The sequence below is a fragment of the Rhamphochromis longiceps genome, linkage group LG18 (assembly GCF_057381845.1).
Source record: "Rhamphochromis longiceps isolate RC_006_pf linkage group LG18, R_longiceps_female_GT1.1, whole genome shotgun sequence".
NCBI classification, from domain to species: domain Eukaryota; kingdom Metazoa; phylum Chordata; class Actinopteri; order Cichliformes; family Cichlidae; genus Rhamphochromis; species Rhamphochromis longiceps.
The window spans coordinates 11,327,943-11,344,347 of record NC_140574.1 but is presented as its reverse complement, the minus strand read 5'-3'; the positions used below and the strand labels follow the sequence as shown (position 1 = coordinate 11,344,347).

The 16,405-nt window shown below is 41.6% G+C and overlaps 1 protein-coding gene across 8 annotated transcripts in view; it reads left to right on the top strand.

The window, feature by feature from the left end:
• epb41l3b (erythrocyte membrane protein band 4.1-like 3b) overlaps positions 1–16,405 on the top strand; it is a 56,784-nt gene that overhangs the window by 11,689 nt on the left and 28,690 nt on the right. For 7 of the 8 annotated variants that reach the window (XM_085390405.1, XM_085390399.1, XM_085390398.1 and 4 more), the window contains 2 exons: positions 7,001–7,197; positions 10,643–10,786. In XM_085390405.1, coding sequence (XP_085246531.1) covers positions 7,012–7,197; positions 10,643–10,786 — 330 coding nt within the window. In that variant the 5' untranslated portion in view covers positions 7,001–7,011. The remainder of the gene's footprint in view (positions 1–7,000; positions 7,198–10,642; positions 10,787–16,405) is intronic. The other variant, XM_085390400.1, reaches the window with a different exon arrangement.

Here is a 16,405-nt window from a genome sequence, read left to right as displayed (position 1 = left end):
CCATTACACCGAGGCTCACTTAGAGAAGATGCAAGTTTCGCTGCTTGAACGGCTCTTTGTGAGGTTTTGTCTCGTGCCACATTTTCGATCGCGTGCTCACAGCACCCGCAGCCGATGACAGATGATTAACATTAGAGTACAGTTTTACTGTATCTACTCAGGCGGAAAAAGTCTAGTGGACGTGGTTAACCGAGTCAGAAACGGGGGTCATATGGTTTTTCTTTCTTTTTTAATCCCACTGTGGTTTCACATTGTAACCATTCGGCGCGTAACACTGAAGCAGAAAATGTTGCTTTTTGCCGACTGAGCTGCCTGCAGCGGTGGTTAATCTGAAGCTAAAAGTCGGGGTATGCACGGATATTTTAAAGAAGCGCACCGCTTGAGGTGAAGCTGGCTAACGTGCTCAAGTTTCGGGGCCAGAAAGTGGGTGAAATTGGTGAAATGAGACGATACAGATGCTTGTCCGACCTTCAATCCCTCCCGTTTTTACATCAGTGAAGGAGAGCGCTGAGTCACTGGCAGGCAGTGTTACAATTTGCAGACAATTAATGGATTAAAACTGTCAGATTGTCCGAGGTTAAGACGACACACTTCGGTGTTTTTGATCTGCAGTGCGGTAGGCGTGGTTAGGGGCAGGATGACACGGTCTGGATCCTCTTTTAGCATCCTTACATCCTTGCTGCCACAGCATGCAATGGCTGGAGACTGATTTGACAATTTAATTAAGATGCACAGTAAGCTGCTGTTGCAGTAGCATTGAGAGGCAAGAACATTGTGGGCCTTGTAGGCAGGGATTCATAACTCGTTTACTGAGGCTGCACCTCTGTTTACAGCTTTAGTTTGCACAGTGACAATGGAGGAGGCAGTCTTTTCATTTCACTCAACAAAAACTGCTGAGACCATTGATTTTATATGAGGAAGACCCAAATTTATATTGGTCAGTATTGTTGAATCATGATTTTTGGCTTGTATTTATACATATATAAACCATAATTTGTCTCATATACTAAAGAATAAGATGCTCTGACATCTGTAGCTGTGATACAAATGGTGACTCTCATATCAAAGGCTACAAAGATGAGCAATGACCATTTGTAACTTTTTTCTACTTCTAAATGTCACTCATCAGTTATTTGTCCAACTGTGTTTGTGTGTATATATAATGTAAAAATGTCTAGACAGACAGGTGACTTGATTATAGCACTTTCATCATCAGGATTTTGTAACACAAAAATCACATGAATAGCTTTGTAATGATCTGATCATTACTAAAACATATTTTTAATAGTAAACCACATGACTATGGCTCTGCTAGCTCACTCAGACATCAGTGTATCTTTGTATTTTTTGTTGTTGTTGTTGTCTGTAACAGCTCATCAAGCTGGATTAGGTTGTAGAATTATGTTACCTTTAAGTTCTAGTAGACACAATGCCATGTAGTGACTGCTCTTAATGGGAATGCACTGGTATTCCATCAGTATTTTTCAAGTTAGTCATTCTTGGCCTATTACTGTCCAGTGAGCATAAAACTAATTTAAAAACATAATGAGCAAATGTGCCTTCAAATTTACACAGTAAACAACGTAAACGGGGAAATAAAAGGTTTATTTTAACTTTTTTTTTTTTTTATTAGTGCCAGCAGGCATTATTAGTAATTAAGTCAGATTTACTGATTGTAAATCTCCTAAAATGCTTAATCCCTTCTGGTCCGTCTCGGCCACAGTATAAGAAGTTATTAGCTTCTCATCAATATACAGAGACTTAGTTCTAATCTTTTACATTAACAGGGGTTTTTCCCTTTGTCAACTAAGGCAGACAACTCAATCGAGAGCCACTAACTCCAACAAATCCTATCAGACAGATTGTGTTTGTGTTACCCTTTCACAGAAGTCATCCATGGCCTTAAGCAACTGCATGTCAACAATCCCGCGTTGATTGTGTCGCACGGTGTGCATAGTCAGAATGCAATAACAGTACCGGTAAGCTAGCTGTGTTGCCCACCGAATCATCGGAGGCCTCACTGCTAAAGACAGTAATGTAAACGCAGAAAGCCGACAGGATTTATGGCCGCCTCAGCAAAAATGCTCCCTGCTTGGAGTCACCTTCATGTGACCAGTCTACCTTCCCCAAATTCTGCTCTTGAGGTCTCACGTGTCGGCTAGATTTGTGAGGGTTCAACCAACGGGCTTTTTAAAATTGACATCTGAAACGGCTGCTAAATTATATAATCAAATGTGCAAATACTATTTGATCAGATGTCACAAGGCCGTTTTCATGGAAGTCTCAGCGAAACCTTACAGGGATCATTTGAATGACTTGCACTCTTAAGCTGTAAACTGGCAATGGAGCGTACACACAGAAGCCATAAACCATCTGCCTCAGATGCTTGCTGAGTCTAAGATTTTACAATTTCACGCATTTATTGTCTTGCAGGGACCTTTTACAGAGAGTTGTTTTTGGAATGTCTTTGCTGGCTCTTCAAATGAAACCCATGTTTTGAATTATCAGAACTGTTGACATGCTCAAATTTTCCTACACCAGAGCAGGAGAACATTCAACCCAGTGTGGTATAAAACATCTGGGTCGTGTAAAATTCTTTACTCAAGTGCACGACTAAAATGCACAAAGCTATATGAAAATGTTGTAAGGAAGGTTTTCAACTCAACTTTTGATTAACTGGAAATGGCAATAATGACCTCTATTTCATTGTTGTCACCTTGTGTGATGTCCAATCAGGTTTTTGTGTTTCAGTAAACTCGGAAGTTTCCTGGGATGATGCTGGACAGCATTTTTGGCAGAAGTCTTGAAGGTTTAGGAAGTTCTAAAGCTGTGATTAATCTTTTTTTTTTTTTTTTTGATTAATCTGGTAATTGAATTTGTTAAGACAGCACTTGGCTTTTTATATATGGCGGTAATCTTTAGATGTCTTTTTGTGTCACAAGTACAGCACAAACCCAAAACAACATTTTTTTTAATTAATTAATTTTTTTTTAGTAAAGTAAGAGGAGGTAGAGCTTTAAATAAAAATGTTTTAATTACTTAAGTTATTTATTTTGATAAATAACTATTTAAGTAATAAACTTAATTGATTTATCTACTAAATCTACTAAACCACAGACTTCTCCAAAAACATGTCAATAATTTTCTTAGTCAGGACAGTTGATGAGACTTTGGGGATCTGCAGGGGTGCCTAATTTGAATGTCCAGACCAGCTACGTGATATCTTGTTACAGCGGCTGGGTTTTGGTCTGCGACAGCTGTCGGCCCTGCGGCCGTGCAAAATGGTCAGATCTTATTTGGCAGGCCTGCTCGGGATGGGCCTTGACGTGTCAAGCAACGCAGACTATTCCCCTCCATGTAACCTCCATAAGTCCCTGAGGGGTAATGATTGTGGGGGCAGGGGCGGCAGGGATGGGCCCAGCTGTGGTGTACTCTGGCTAATAGCACTCGGCACAGATGGCAGTCCCTCATCCTCCCATGTGTGTGCATGAGACTTAATGTGCACAGGCCCCTTTCCAGCAGTGTGCATTACAATCACACATGGCCCTTAAATGGAGGTCTGCATGCATGGGCAGTCCTACTACAGTATTTAGTGTCTGTGATCAATTATATAATAATGCAGCTACACACCGATAAAACCCTGGCTGCACTTTTAGGATGGATGTGAATATCCACTGCAGTGTACAACCCAACCATTGCAGCTCAGTGGGATTTTATTGGTCTGTCCAGTGACAGACAGCAGGTTTTATTAACTGTGGGCCTCTTTGGATTCACAGAAGGATGAAGCATGATAAAGCAGTATTAATGTTTCTTCAGAGGTGGGTGGTTTCTACTTGTCCTTCCTTGGAAGGCATAACACAGAGAGTATTAGCTTTTATCTTAAGGTGTGACTGAGGAGACTATATCTGCTTTCATCAGCTCACATTTGACCGTGAAGCTACTAATCCAAGAGGTAAATTTGATTATATCTTTGACACTAAGTGCTTTTTTTTTTCTTCTGTAAGTGCTGACTTCTACTTTTATTACTTCCAGAATTTACAGGGGGAACAAACAGATGTTTTAAAACTTCCCATTTTTATAATACGCTTCTGTTTTAGAGACGGTTCCCAGTCAACAAAATGTTTTGCATGTAACTGATTCTAGATCAAGTACATACATTAGTGAAGTTGAGGTGAGAGGATGAGCAGTAATTTAGTTGCTTTGTCAGCACATTGAGTTGTCTATTTCTGTCCTTATATACCTGTTAAAAGGTAAATCTTGTAAGTTTACTAGAGCCTTCAAAAAGACTTGAACTTGATAAAATGGCATTGAACCCTTTCTTTTCCAAACACACATTTTTGAAGTACTTTGGCTGAAACTTGTCTTCTATATTGGTACAATATTGGGCAGCTACTAGCAGAAATCCCAGGCAATACATGGCTTTCTTTCTGAATGCATAATTTATGTACCAGTCCATGGTGGAGGGCCACACACAGGACTACTGTGTAGGCTGTTGTGTTGCACTGTGAAGAGTGCCTGTCACCAGTGACTGAACTTATTCTTCCTCCATTTCTATGGTGCTAAGATGTTCCGTTCCACCACTCCTTCCATAGTTCCTTTTTCATAAAAGGATTAAGAAAGGCAAAGGTTAGCTACGCAGCCATCTTCTGTCAGCTGATTAGTGATCCGCGCCTCAACTCTGCCGCACATGACACAACAAAGTTGCAGCGAAAGAGGTTTTGACAGGATTTTTGCTTGAATTCAGCTCAGTGGTCTTTTACATTTCTCGTCTTCACTTGGAAAACATGGGTTGGAATTTGGACCTTGTGACTTTATTCGTTTATTCAAAGTGCTGCTGCTCAGGCTTTTAATCTTGATTAGGTCATCTTTATAGCCCTTTTTATGAGGTCTGAAGTTGAAAAGTGTTTGATCAGCACGTTGCATTCAGTGACCCTTAGAGCTTAGAATGCTCATGACTTTTTAGAAAGCATAGTTTCCACTGATTTGAGTCCATGAATTACTGTTGCTTTATATCAGCATCATTCTGATCCATTAAATGACCAACAACATGCTGGTTTGAAGTGTTTCTGCTACTTGGCAAAGTTTGAGTTTGCATTATTTTTGAACTGCTAGTTTGAAGCAATTCCATCAGGATTTAAGAGGAGTGCTCATTAGCAAAGATGAAATATTTTCTGGCATTCAAAAAGCAATTGCCTGTTTAAGTAAAGCATCGTTCTGCATTAGAATTAGCAGCTAATACCAAATGGCTTTGAATCAAGGGGCTGACAACACAACCTTGAGTCTATTCAGCTCAAAACTATTTTGAAGCTAAAAAGTGCAAGATGAACAACGCATCCGAGGCATGAGGTCATGTAGTCCAGCTGTTGATAATCTAGACGCATGGAGCTGGACGTGTTTGCCAAATTTAAATCTTTAAGGTTTTCAGAGATTTTTTTTTCCAGTCTGGTAAAATGTCTTGAAAGGCTTGTAACAATCAGATGTAATCAGTCATACCAAGTAGATGTTATCTTGTTTTAATGTGCTCAATGTTTGAGTTGCAGATGTTGCCATTTCTTAATGACTGTTTGATTATTTTGGGGATTGTCCCTAAGAAGTGTTGGTTTTGTTGATCCAGACAGTGCTGACCATGCCCACAGCTAGAAGTAGATCTTCCTTGGAATCTTCCGTGCTTGCAGTAAACACAGCCCTATAAATAGAGCTCAGGGAAAAGCATACCAGCAGCAGAATGACAGGCATCCATACTACAAAACCCAGGCTCTGTGCAGCAGAGGCGCAGTATGCCGTTCCACACACAAACAGCCTCCAAACCCCACATCCCAGTGTCAAAGACTGTGGGTACAGTTAGCCTCCGGTGTGAGCTGTCCTTTCTGTCATTTTTGTTTGTCAAATCTAGCCATTAGATATATCCTCATTACCCAGCCTCAGGCCCTTGGGACCACATCCATCGCTGGTATGCTGCTATTCACAGAAGCAGAAGGTCATGCCATGAAAAACACGTACTGGTGCAGCTCAGACACTTTGGATTCCTGAGTGTAAACACTACAGAGAAACTGGGGGCTTGTACTTTAATACAGAGTTAATCAGCTGTTTTGTGTTGTTAAAGTAACTGCAGATAAGAAAAAGGCAGATTACTTTCTGCTTTCTCCAGTGAATTGCTGCTTTTCATTTAGTTTTCCTCTGTGGAATTAATATATTTAAGTTTGATTTTTTTTTTTTTTTGTTTATTTTTGATATTTGCTTCGAAAATGTAAAATATTTTCCAACTTCAAATTCCCAGAATTGTCTGAACAACAGGTAGGAAGCATAAAGTGATGTTTTTTTTGTCTTGTGCAAAAAATAGTGGAGCTCCACACTGGAGAGCTTGAGATGTTTGACATTTCCATCGGATTCATTCAAATATTTAATCAATTTAAATCGTTTTATTATGGTTTCTCACTTAATTTCCTCCTAATCAGCAAATTAGGCCAATTTAATTGATTTACACATGTAAATTTTTCACAGATGCTTTTATCAGAATGTGAAACAACTGCAGAAGTTCATAAATTATTTGATTAATAAACTGACAAAAGTAATTGGCAAATATATTCAGACATTTTCCTAGACTTATTTTTTCTCATATTTTAGAAACCAATTTATAAAAAAAATACTTGCAGAAATAGATATTTGTTACAGTTGCAGATATTATTTTAAATTTGTTTAATTCCCCTTAGTGAGCTTTGGATATATTGTAGAATTTGTTGACGTCATGGTACAAGCAGTCCAAGCCCTTAGCATTGTCAGCTACTGACACTACTGTGATTAGTTAAAAGGGGGACGTGAGTGCACCAAAGCCACTTGCATTCATGCCTATTCTGCTGTCAAACAATATCCACATCTCTGCATTTGCATCAGAGGGGAGCTTATCGTTAGACGGGCCCGAAAAGCGGCACTGCATCAATTCATAACAAGTCAGCTGACTCATCCACTTTTCCTCTTTACCCTCCATTTTCCTCCACTCCAGTGTGATTTACCATGACAACTGAATCAGGCGCCGACTCGGAGGCCAAGCAGCCACAGGAGAATAAGGAGACAGAAAAGGGGAAAGCAAAAGCGGCATCCCAACCCAGCCAGGTGGCAGCCGAGCCCGCCTTGCCTCAGAACCAACCGGAGCAGCTTCCAGCCGCCGTCGGACACAGTACCCCGGCCAGGAAAGAACAGGTCAGCCTCTTTGTAACCATATCCACCCACTGTCACTTCTTTTAAAAATGGAACATCCATCCATCGCATCCACCATAATTTTCCTTTAAACATACTTTTACTGAATTTAATATTAGGAAAAAAACAAAACAAACTTTGCCACTTTATTTAAGAATGATTCTTTTGTGGTGTAAACATTGTATAGATCCTTTTGAATTTGACAAAACATTACACACCATTCATCCCTCTTCTGAATGAATTGTGGCTTTGTGAGGAAAAAATGGAAATGAACGTGGGGAGGGGGAGAGAATGTGAAGACGTGACCTCAGTCCTCCATGGCGGTTACAACCATGCGTCAGATGCATTTGTTTGTTTTTGAGGAAAGCCTGGTGTTCAGTTAGAGCTTTATATATTAGAAATGGGAAGACGGATAGATCAAGAAACCTTCAATTGTGGATGCTTTGTTTTCAGGCTTTACAGCAACTAAGGCAGTTTGACAGATATAGTCACTGTCACTGATCGGCCACACGCACGGGCAGTTTGGTGAGGGATGATTTTAGTTGTTTTATTTTGCCGTCTTTGTGTTTTGCCTGTTTCACAGGTTTTCTAAATAACTTGTCTACATAACAGCAAGGATGCCACAGCCATCCTTGCTGTTATGTTGAATAACTTATGAATGTAGTTCAGTAGAAACCTGGCATTATTTGCAATCATCACAACAATCATTTGTTGTACTGACTGTTTTTTACATCTCTCCCAATTTGCAACTTCCTGCAGCTGTGGGGACAATGATTGGAAGAATTTAGGGAACAACCTGGAATTAAACCCATTGAGTTGAGTCTGAACTATGATGAAGACTTTTGGTGTATTTTAAAATGTATCCATAAGATTGCACACCACTTCGACGCATGAACATGTTTAAATGATTTTACATGTTTGACAAAGAAGCTGGACGAGTCTAAAACCAGAGAACAGTGATCTCTGGTAGTATAATATTATACCCTGTAGCCTATCCATGTTATATCTGATGAAGCCTGGGAAGCTACTGATGTTATCTGAGCACTAAGTGCTTGTCTTCAGGTTTTGGCCCAAACAGCCTTCTGGCTCACTATTTAATCGATCTACAGATTGAATTTCCAGTGCTTCCAAACTACAGAGGTTCAGTGTGAGGTAGATCCCTGCTTCTTCTCTAATTTATTACTTGAAAGAAAAACATTTTCACCAGCTGCACATGCTTGTAGATGTGGTCTCTTACTGTGGTAGTTAGTGGAAAATGTATATAAAAAGTTACATCTCAAACAACTTAACAGGTCACATTCCCAGTCTACATAGTGTTTGTGTTGCTTTAAACGTCTAGGATGTGTTTACTCACTCAGAAAACTTTAAATCCATGTTCAATAATTTTTTTTTTTTGGTGACTTTGAACTTTGAACTTCTTAATATGTTGGAGCGTGTAACCATAGTTTGAATGTGCTCAGGCTCACAACCCCACTCATTCAGCAGGTTCTTATCATGATGTGGAAAGGAGAAGGATTTAAATGGTGCCTTTGTTGAAAAGAAGCTTACACGTGAATCATAACAGGCTGTAATGAGAGAGCAGCAGTCGCAGGGCGATGTGATGGATAAATTAATTATATACAATGCAGGGTAATGTGGTGAAACGGTGATGAAATAAATGACATGTTTTCATGTTAACAAAGTCTGACTTGTACAATATTTTGCATTGATGTTATTGATATCATTTGTCTACATTAAACACTTCTGTGGTAGCCAGATTTTAATTTCAGCTTTAGGCTTTACATGGGCGCAGCATTGCTTTCATTCAGATGCTAAAACTTGACTGTGTCTGCAATCTTTATAAAGCTATTTAGCGTTGCTAAAAGAGCAGCATATTCCCTTTGGCCTCAGTTGTCCTTAGGAATGGGGTTTTTAGTCATAAACCAAAAATCTTGGACTATTGATGGCGCTGGATTCAAAATACTGGGAATCCAATTACTACCCTGTCTTCCCAGGGTAATGCTTATTTGTGCAGACATTAGTCAAGCACTTGGTGAGATATTTAAGATGTATACAGAGACTGGATATAAAAGATGGGTGTAATATGGCCAGCACAAACATGTGTTCTGAGAAACCGAGGACACTGCGTGCTCACACAGTAGTGACTCGTCAGTCACAGCATAGCCATGTCCTAAAGCATTCCTGCTCCGTCATCTGCTTTTATCGAAATCGGGATCAGGAATTGAAGCAATTGAATGGGCAATTGTTACTATAAAGTGATTAGGAAAGCACCTGCTGGGATAATAAGGCAAGTGAGAAGTGGGATCATTATCTTACAGGTTTCTACCTGAGATTTCTTTTTTGCATATAGATGAGTCGCTCCCTGCTGGCCACTAGAGAAAATGCTAAGGCAGCTCCCTTTTGGCTTCACCTCTCAGGCTACAGTTTGTGGTTTGGTCCAAAGTGAACATTGCTATTCTCCTAGATCCAAGTAGCTCCAGGGGAATAGTTATACATATATATGATCTTCTTTTATAACTTGCAGTGTTGCCCACTGAGCTAATCGACCCCAGGATTCTTTCAAATTCACACAGCAACATTATGCACCCCTTGTTTTTCCACACTGAGGATGATCAGTGATGCACCATCAGTGTTAGAGCTGTGGGAATTGCCAGGAGCAAGACTGAGGGGAAATTGCACCAGTCTGACACAACACTGTCGGCCTTCCCTGCGAGGCACGTTCTCCAGCAGGGTGCACATGTAACTGTGATTTCATACATCTGTGGTGCCTGTTCTCACCAGTCATACGTCAAACAAATGGGGGGGGGGGAGAGAATGTGTTGTGTGGTATTTCCTAGAAATGTTAACTTGACCTTTCATTCTTGTGTTCTTTAGAGTCATCTTATTCTGCTTCTATTGTTTAATACTACATCAAAATGAGTCTACGGGGAGAGTAGTCCACATGAGCTGCAGTAGATACTGCAGGAACAATGCAATGAAAATGGCTTGAAGAGCAAGATAAGAAATGTTCTTCATCAGAATAAAAGGGGGGAATTAAATTCACTGTATGTAAGAAAGAAAAATATCTCGAAGCAACGGCGTCTATTCAGCATAAAGTCAGTCAGCAAAGGCTTTGTTTTCAGCGAAGTGGAAAATTGGATTTTCTCTCCTTAAGACAAAATGGCGGTACACCCCTAGCTGTTCTCAGTGGGACCTGATTACACTCAGTCAGGGTCCCAGTGTCTATTTTTAGGTTTACATTAACGGTCATTTAGGTAAGGAAACTTCTCTTCTGGTGGACATTTAGAGACGTTAATGCCTCTATCCACAATTAGCATGACAAGGTAGAAGCAGCTCATTACTTTTAACAAGGAAATTCCACTCAGCTCTATCCCAAATGTAGAAAACTGTTATTGTAAATGTATTATTCTCATTATTTTTAAGTGACACATTTTCCTCTTTTTGCCAGGAGCAGCAGGAAGAGGATCTGGTATCCCACAGGTCATCCACCAGTCGTCTGTCTAGGTCTCCGCTGAGAGGAGTCAAGAAGGTGAAGATCATGCAGTGTAAAGTCACTCTGCTGGATGGCTTAGACTTCACGCTCAATGTAGAGGTGAGACGCTTTAAGTTTAACACAGAGTGGTGGTCATTTTAAATATTCTGTTTCCATCAGCTTCGTCACTACTTTAATATGTAAGAGACTCGAGCCACATGGAAACTGTTCAGGTCCAAAAAGAGAAGGCAAGAATCAAATCAAATCACTTTTATTGTCACATCACATGTGCAGGTATACTGGTACAGTACATGTGAGGGAAATTCTTGTGTGCGAGCTTCACAAGCAACAGAGGTGTGCAAAAATACAATAACATAAGAACAAGCAAAATATAAGAATGGCTAAATCTGAGAATTATATGAATAAATATATGTACAATATAAGAGTGTATGCATATTACTGTGTGTGTGTGTGTGTGTGTGTGTGTGTGTGTGTGTGTGTGTGTGTGTGTGTGTGTGTGTGTGTGTGTGTGTGTGTACATATTTAAAAATTAAATGGAGTAAACACAAATAGAATATACAGAGGTTAGCAGTTGGATATTGTGCAAAACAAGGGGCATTACTGTACAGTATGGAGTGCATAATGTTGAAGTTCCAGTAGTGAAGCTGAGGTGTCTATGAAGTGTTCAGCAGTCTGATGGCCTGATGGAAAAAGCTGTCTCTCAGTCTGCTGGTACGGGACCGGATGCTGCAGAACCTCCTTCCTGATGGAAGTAGTCTGAACAGTTTATGGCTGGAATCCTTGATGATCCTTCCCGCTTTCCTCAGGCACCGCTTCCTGTAGATGTCCTGCAGGGAGGGAAGCTCACCTCCAATTATCCGTTCAGAATACCGCACTACTCGCTGGAGAGCTTTGCGGTTGTAGGCGGTGCTGTTGCCATATCAGGTGGTGATGCATCCAGTGAGGATGCTCTCAATGGCACAGCGATAGAAGGTCCTGAGGATGCGGGGGCTCATGCCGAATCTTTTCAGTCTCCTGAGAAAGAAGAGGCGCTGCTGCGCCTTCTTCACTGTTTTGTTTGTGTGTACTGACCACGTAAGATCCTCAGCCAGATGTACACCAAGGAACCGGAAGCTGCTCACTCTCTCCACAGCAGCGCCGTTGATGGTGATGGGGGTGTGTACTTCTCTGCACCCCCGGAAGTCCACTATCAACTCCTTTGTCTTTGCGACGTTGAGGGTGAGATGGTTGTCTTGACACCAGTGGGTCAGGGCGCTGACCTCCTCCCTGTAGGCCGTCTCATCACTGTTGGTGATAAGACCCACCACTGTAGTGTCGTCCACAAACTTCACAATGATGTTGGAGCTGTTAGTGGCTGTGCAGTCGTAGGTGTAGAGTGAGTATAGGAGAGGGCTCAGTACACACCCCTGTGGAGCACCAGTGTTCAGTGTGATGGGGGATGAGGTGATGCTGCCCAGTCTGACCACTTGGCGTCTGTCAGACAGGAAGTTAAGGATCCAGCTGCAGAGGGAGCTGCTCAGTCCTAGATCCTGCAGTTTCCTGTCCAGCTTCGAGGGAACGATGGTATTGAATGCTGAGCTGTGATCTACAAACAGCATTCTCACATACGTGTCTCTCTTCTCCAGGTGCGAGAGGGCAGTATGTAGTGTCAGGGCTATGGCATCATCAGTGGACCTGTTGTGGCGGTATGCGAATTGTAGAGGGTCCAGTGAGTCGGGTAGTGCAGAGCAAACGAAGTCCCTGATCAGCTTCTCGAAGCATTTGCTCACGATGGGGGTCAGGGCTACAGGTCGCCAGTCGTTCAGTGAGGAGATGGTGGAGGATTTGGGTACAGGGACGATGGTGGCCATTTTGAAGCAGGCTGGGACTACAGACAGAGAGAGGGAAAGGTTGAAGATGTGTGTAAACACTCCGATCGCCTGGTGGGGACCAGAATCGGCTGATTTCTAGTGTTTTCAGCTCTGACTGCTGAATGGCTGGTTGGCTCCCTTTATGTCGTGTTTATATAAGAACTTGTTTATGAGCCCTGTTCCATCACATTTGTCAAGTAAAGTTATCTTTATTTTTCCTTCTGCATGTGAAATGCAGCTCATGGCGTTCCACTGCACTATTATTATTATTATTATTATTATTATTGTTATTATTATTATTATTATTACAGTTGAACGATGTGAGCAACCTTACGTATTGCTTTAATATATAAAACAAATGTTTCCTGTCAGGACGTCAGTGATCATCAGTACTCACATGATTTGATAGCTTGTGCCAGTGGTCTTCTCCATTACCCAGAATTCATCTGTGTGTTACTTTTATGATCCCTGCACGTTGTATTAACAGAATAAAGCTGCTGTTTTGACGGCCCTGCTTAGAAGCAGTGATTTCACGCTTTTCTCTGCACACTCGCATTTGCATTGTCAAACTGTTTTATGGGATTTTGTTTTTCCTCCAAACCTTCTCTGGGTAGTCTGTAGGGGGGAACAAAATATTCATGTAATGGTTCTTAAATGTTCAGTTCTTACTTCAAAGCTCATCTGCTCTCCAGAAATAAACCCTTTGAGGAAAAGAGAGCCAACAATCAGTGGAAAAACATGTGTCTTTGTGTTGTAAATGTGAAACTCGGAACCCCACACTAGCCTAGAAGCATGGCTTTTATCATAATATAGGGAAATTAAATATGGAAATGGGATATTTTGGGAGGAGAAGAAATGGAGCATGAGTTGGTTGTTAATCATTATTAGCATGGCGGGGTGTGGATGGAGTCATTACTTTCAGAGCTCGATAATCTGTCAAAGAATTTTATTTATTTATTTATTTATTTGTCGGTTTGCTGTGTGGTTTTGACCAACTGTGTCAGACTGTTTTGAATTTCTCCATTTGTATTATCTTATTATTTCTGCTTTGTAAAGTTTTTCTAAAGCAGAACTGTTCGCTTGAGTGGGACCCTCTGATAAGCTGCAGTCTTTAAGTATCGAGTATTCAGGAATAACCTCACAACTAATAGAGCCTTTGAGGCAAATGCCTTTCTGTTGTAAATATGAGTTTAGCTCCACAGCCGAACAGCTGCTTTCTGCCCTTCAAACAGTCTTTCTTTCTGTCTGAGTGTCATTAATTCAGGAGTAAGTCTGACTTCTGAACTTATGTGACATTTGGCTCATGAAATATTTCTTCCATAGCAAAGTTGAGTCTTTTGTCAAAGTTAGGAAACTTTGTAGGATTCCCAAAACGTGTTCAGGCTGAAAAAGAGAAGCAGACCCTCCTCTGCAAATCTCCTTTAGTGGATTCCTCCCCACCAGGGGCTGGGATGGAGGGATTGGCTGGCTGGTTTGGGGCAATGGGGGCAATTGTTGGAGGGAATCGGTGTCATTGACACAGTGGGTTGGCATGATTACGAAGGCCCACTGTGCCACTGGAAGGACTTTTATTAAGGATGGTGACGTGGAAGTGGGGGATCAGTCCAGATTTGTTAACCTTAAGTCAGAAAAAGTTTTTTTTATTTGTTTTAGTTTATGCTGAAAGAGCTACACATGGTCTAAAATATGAACACTTTAAGAAAACAAAGACATTTTTGAGAATTTTCAATTAAAAACATTTCATGTTTTATTGAAATGTTTAATAAATGTGTTACACAACCTGAAAAATTCAAAACATGACTCTGAAGCCTTCTTTCACAAATGGCAGGTAATTTAACCCTCGTGTGACCCTCGTGAAAAAAGGGACCCAAACGGGACCCTTTTTTCACGAGGGTCACACGAGGGGTAAAGGGGTATCTCACCCTGGGTGGCTGTAGCTCAGGTGGCAGAGCAGGTCAGCCACTAATCAGAAGGTCGGTGGTTCGATCCCAGGCTGCATCCTGGCTGCATGCCAAATATCCTTGGGCAAGATACTAACCCCATGTTTGCCTACTGGTGGTGGTCAGAGGGCCCGGTGGCGCCTGTGTCCGGCAGCCTCGCCTCTGTCAGTGCGCCCCAGGGCAGCTGTGGCTACAATGTAGCTTGCCATCGCCAGTGTGTGAATGTGTGTGTGAATGGGTGAATGACTGAATGTAGTGTAAAGCGCTTTGGGGTCCTATGGACTAGAAAAGCGCTATACAAATGCAGGCCATTTACTAATTTACTGCTGCTAGGCAACGTGCCTTCTGTGTTATTACCAAACATGGCTCAAGCACCAAAACACAAACACAACTAAGCAGCATCTTTGGTTTTAGTTTGGCTTGGTTGGCTTGTAAATGGTTTAAAGTAAGCTTAATATTAAGAGATAAAGGTCTTTAAGCCAAAGCTGAGATAACCTTTACCACCAAGGATTGTTGTTTTAGGTTTTTTCTGACTGAAGTCCACTCCTCCAGATTCACAGAAAACGTTATTGATGCTTTTCTTAAGCAAACTGATCTTGTGTGTGTAATCAGTAGGGTTACACCAGACAGCAGCAAGATGTGACCTAATCGTGTGCTTTCAAACATGTTACCTTATGAGATTTATTTATAATGTATCAGTACATTTGTTTATTTTAATTGAGTTTACTTCAGATTATTATGAATAGACAGTCAGTTATAAGGAGCTCACAAAAGAGAAAAATTGATAATTAAATAAAGTTTCTAATTTTAAATTCTTTTCTTTTTTCATCTTAATACTTAGTGTTTACTTATTGCATCCCATCTGCTTACTATCCTGTAAGCTCCCAGTGCTGCCCACCTGCTAGGATGGGCAAAGCAAAGGCTTTCTTTGCCCCACTTTACTATTTCTGAACACTAAGATCCATTATTTTAGGGAATACTTCCAGATGACGGTGGATTTGGTGTATTAGAGGGGATATGAACTACTCTGTGGAGTAAGAAATATAAAGCAGAGAAAAGTTGACGATTGTATCGTCTAAAATGTTTGATTATACAAAAACATCAAGCAAAAATGAGAAAATTCACATTTAACCTTTAGCTCATAGCTCAAGCGTAGCTCATTGCCTAGACTGTCCCGTACTTATAAAACGTGAAGTTAGTGCTTATTTAGTTGGTGTCAAAAATGTTACTTTTTTTGTCTTTTCTTTTTTACCATGGACCGAATTAAACCAGAAAAACTTTTTTTTTTTTAATGCTAGATTGTATTCCATCCATCCATCCATCTTCATCCGCTTTATCCGAGGCCGGGTCGCAGGGGCAGCAGCCTAAGCAAAGAGGCCCAGACCTCCCTCTCCCCAGCCACCTCCTCCAGCTTATCCGGGGGAATACCAAGGCGTTCCCAGGCCAGCCGAGAGATATAATCTCTCCAGCGTGTCCTGGGTCTGCCCCGGGGCCTCCTCCCGGTGGGACATGCCTGGAACACCTCACCCAGGAGGCGCCCAGGGGGCATCCTTGTCAGATGCCCGAACCACCTCAGCTGGCTCCTTTCGATGTGGAGCAGCAGCTGCTCTACTCTGAGCCCCTCCCGGATGGCCGAACTTCTCACCCTATCTCTAAGGGAGAGGCCAGCCACCCTTCGGAGGAAGCTCATTTCTGCCGCTTGTATCCGCGATCTCGTTCTTTCGGTCACTACCCACAGCTCGTGGCCATAGGTGAGGGTAGGGACGTAGATCGACCGGTAAATTGAGAGCTTCGCTTTTACACTCAGCTCCCTCTTCACCACGACGGACCGGTGCAGCGTCCGCATTACTGCAGCTGCAGCCCCAATCCGTCTGTCGATCTCCGGCTCCCTTCTCCCATCACTCGCGAACAAGACCCCGAGATACTTG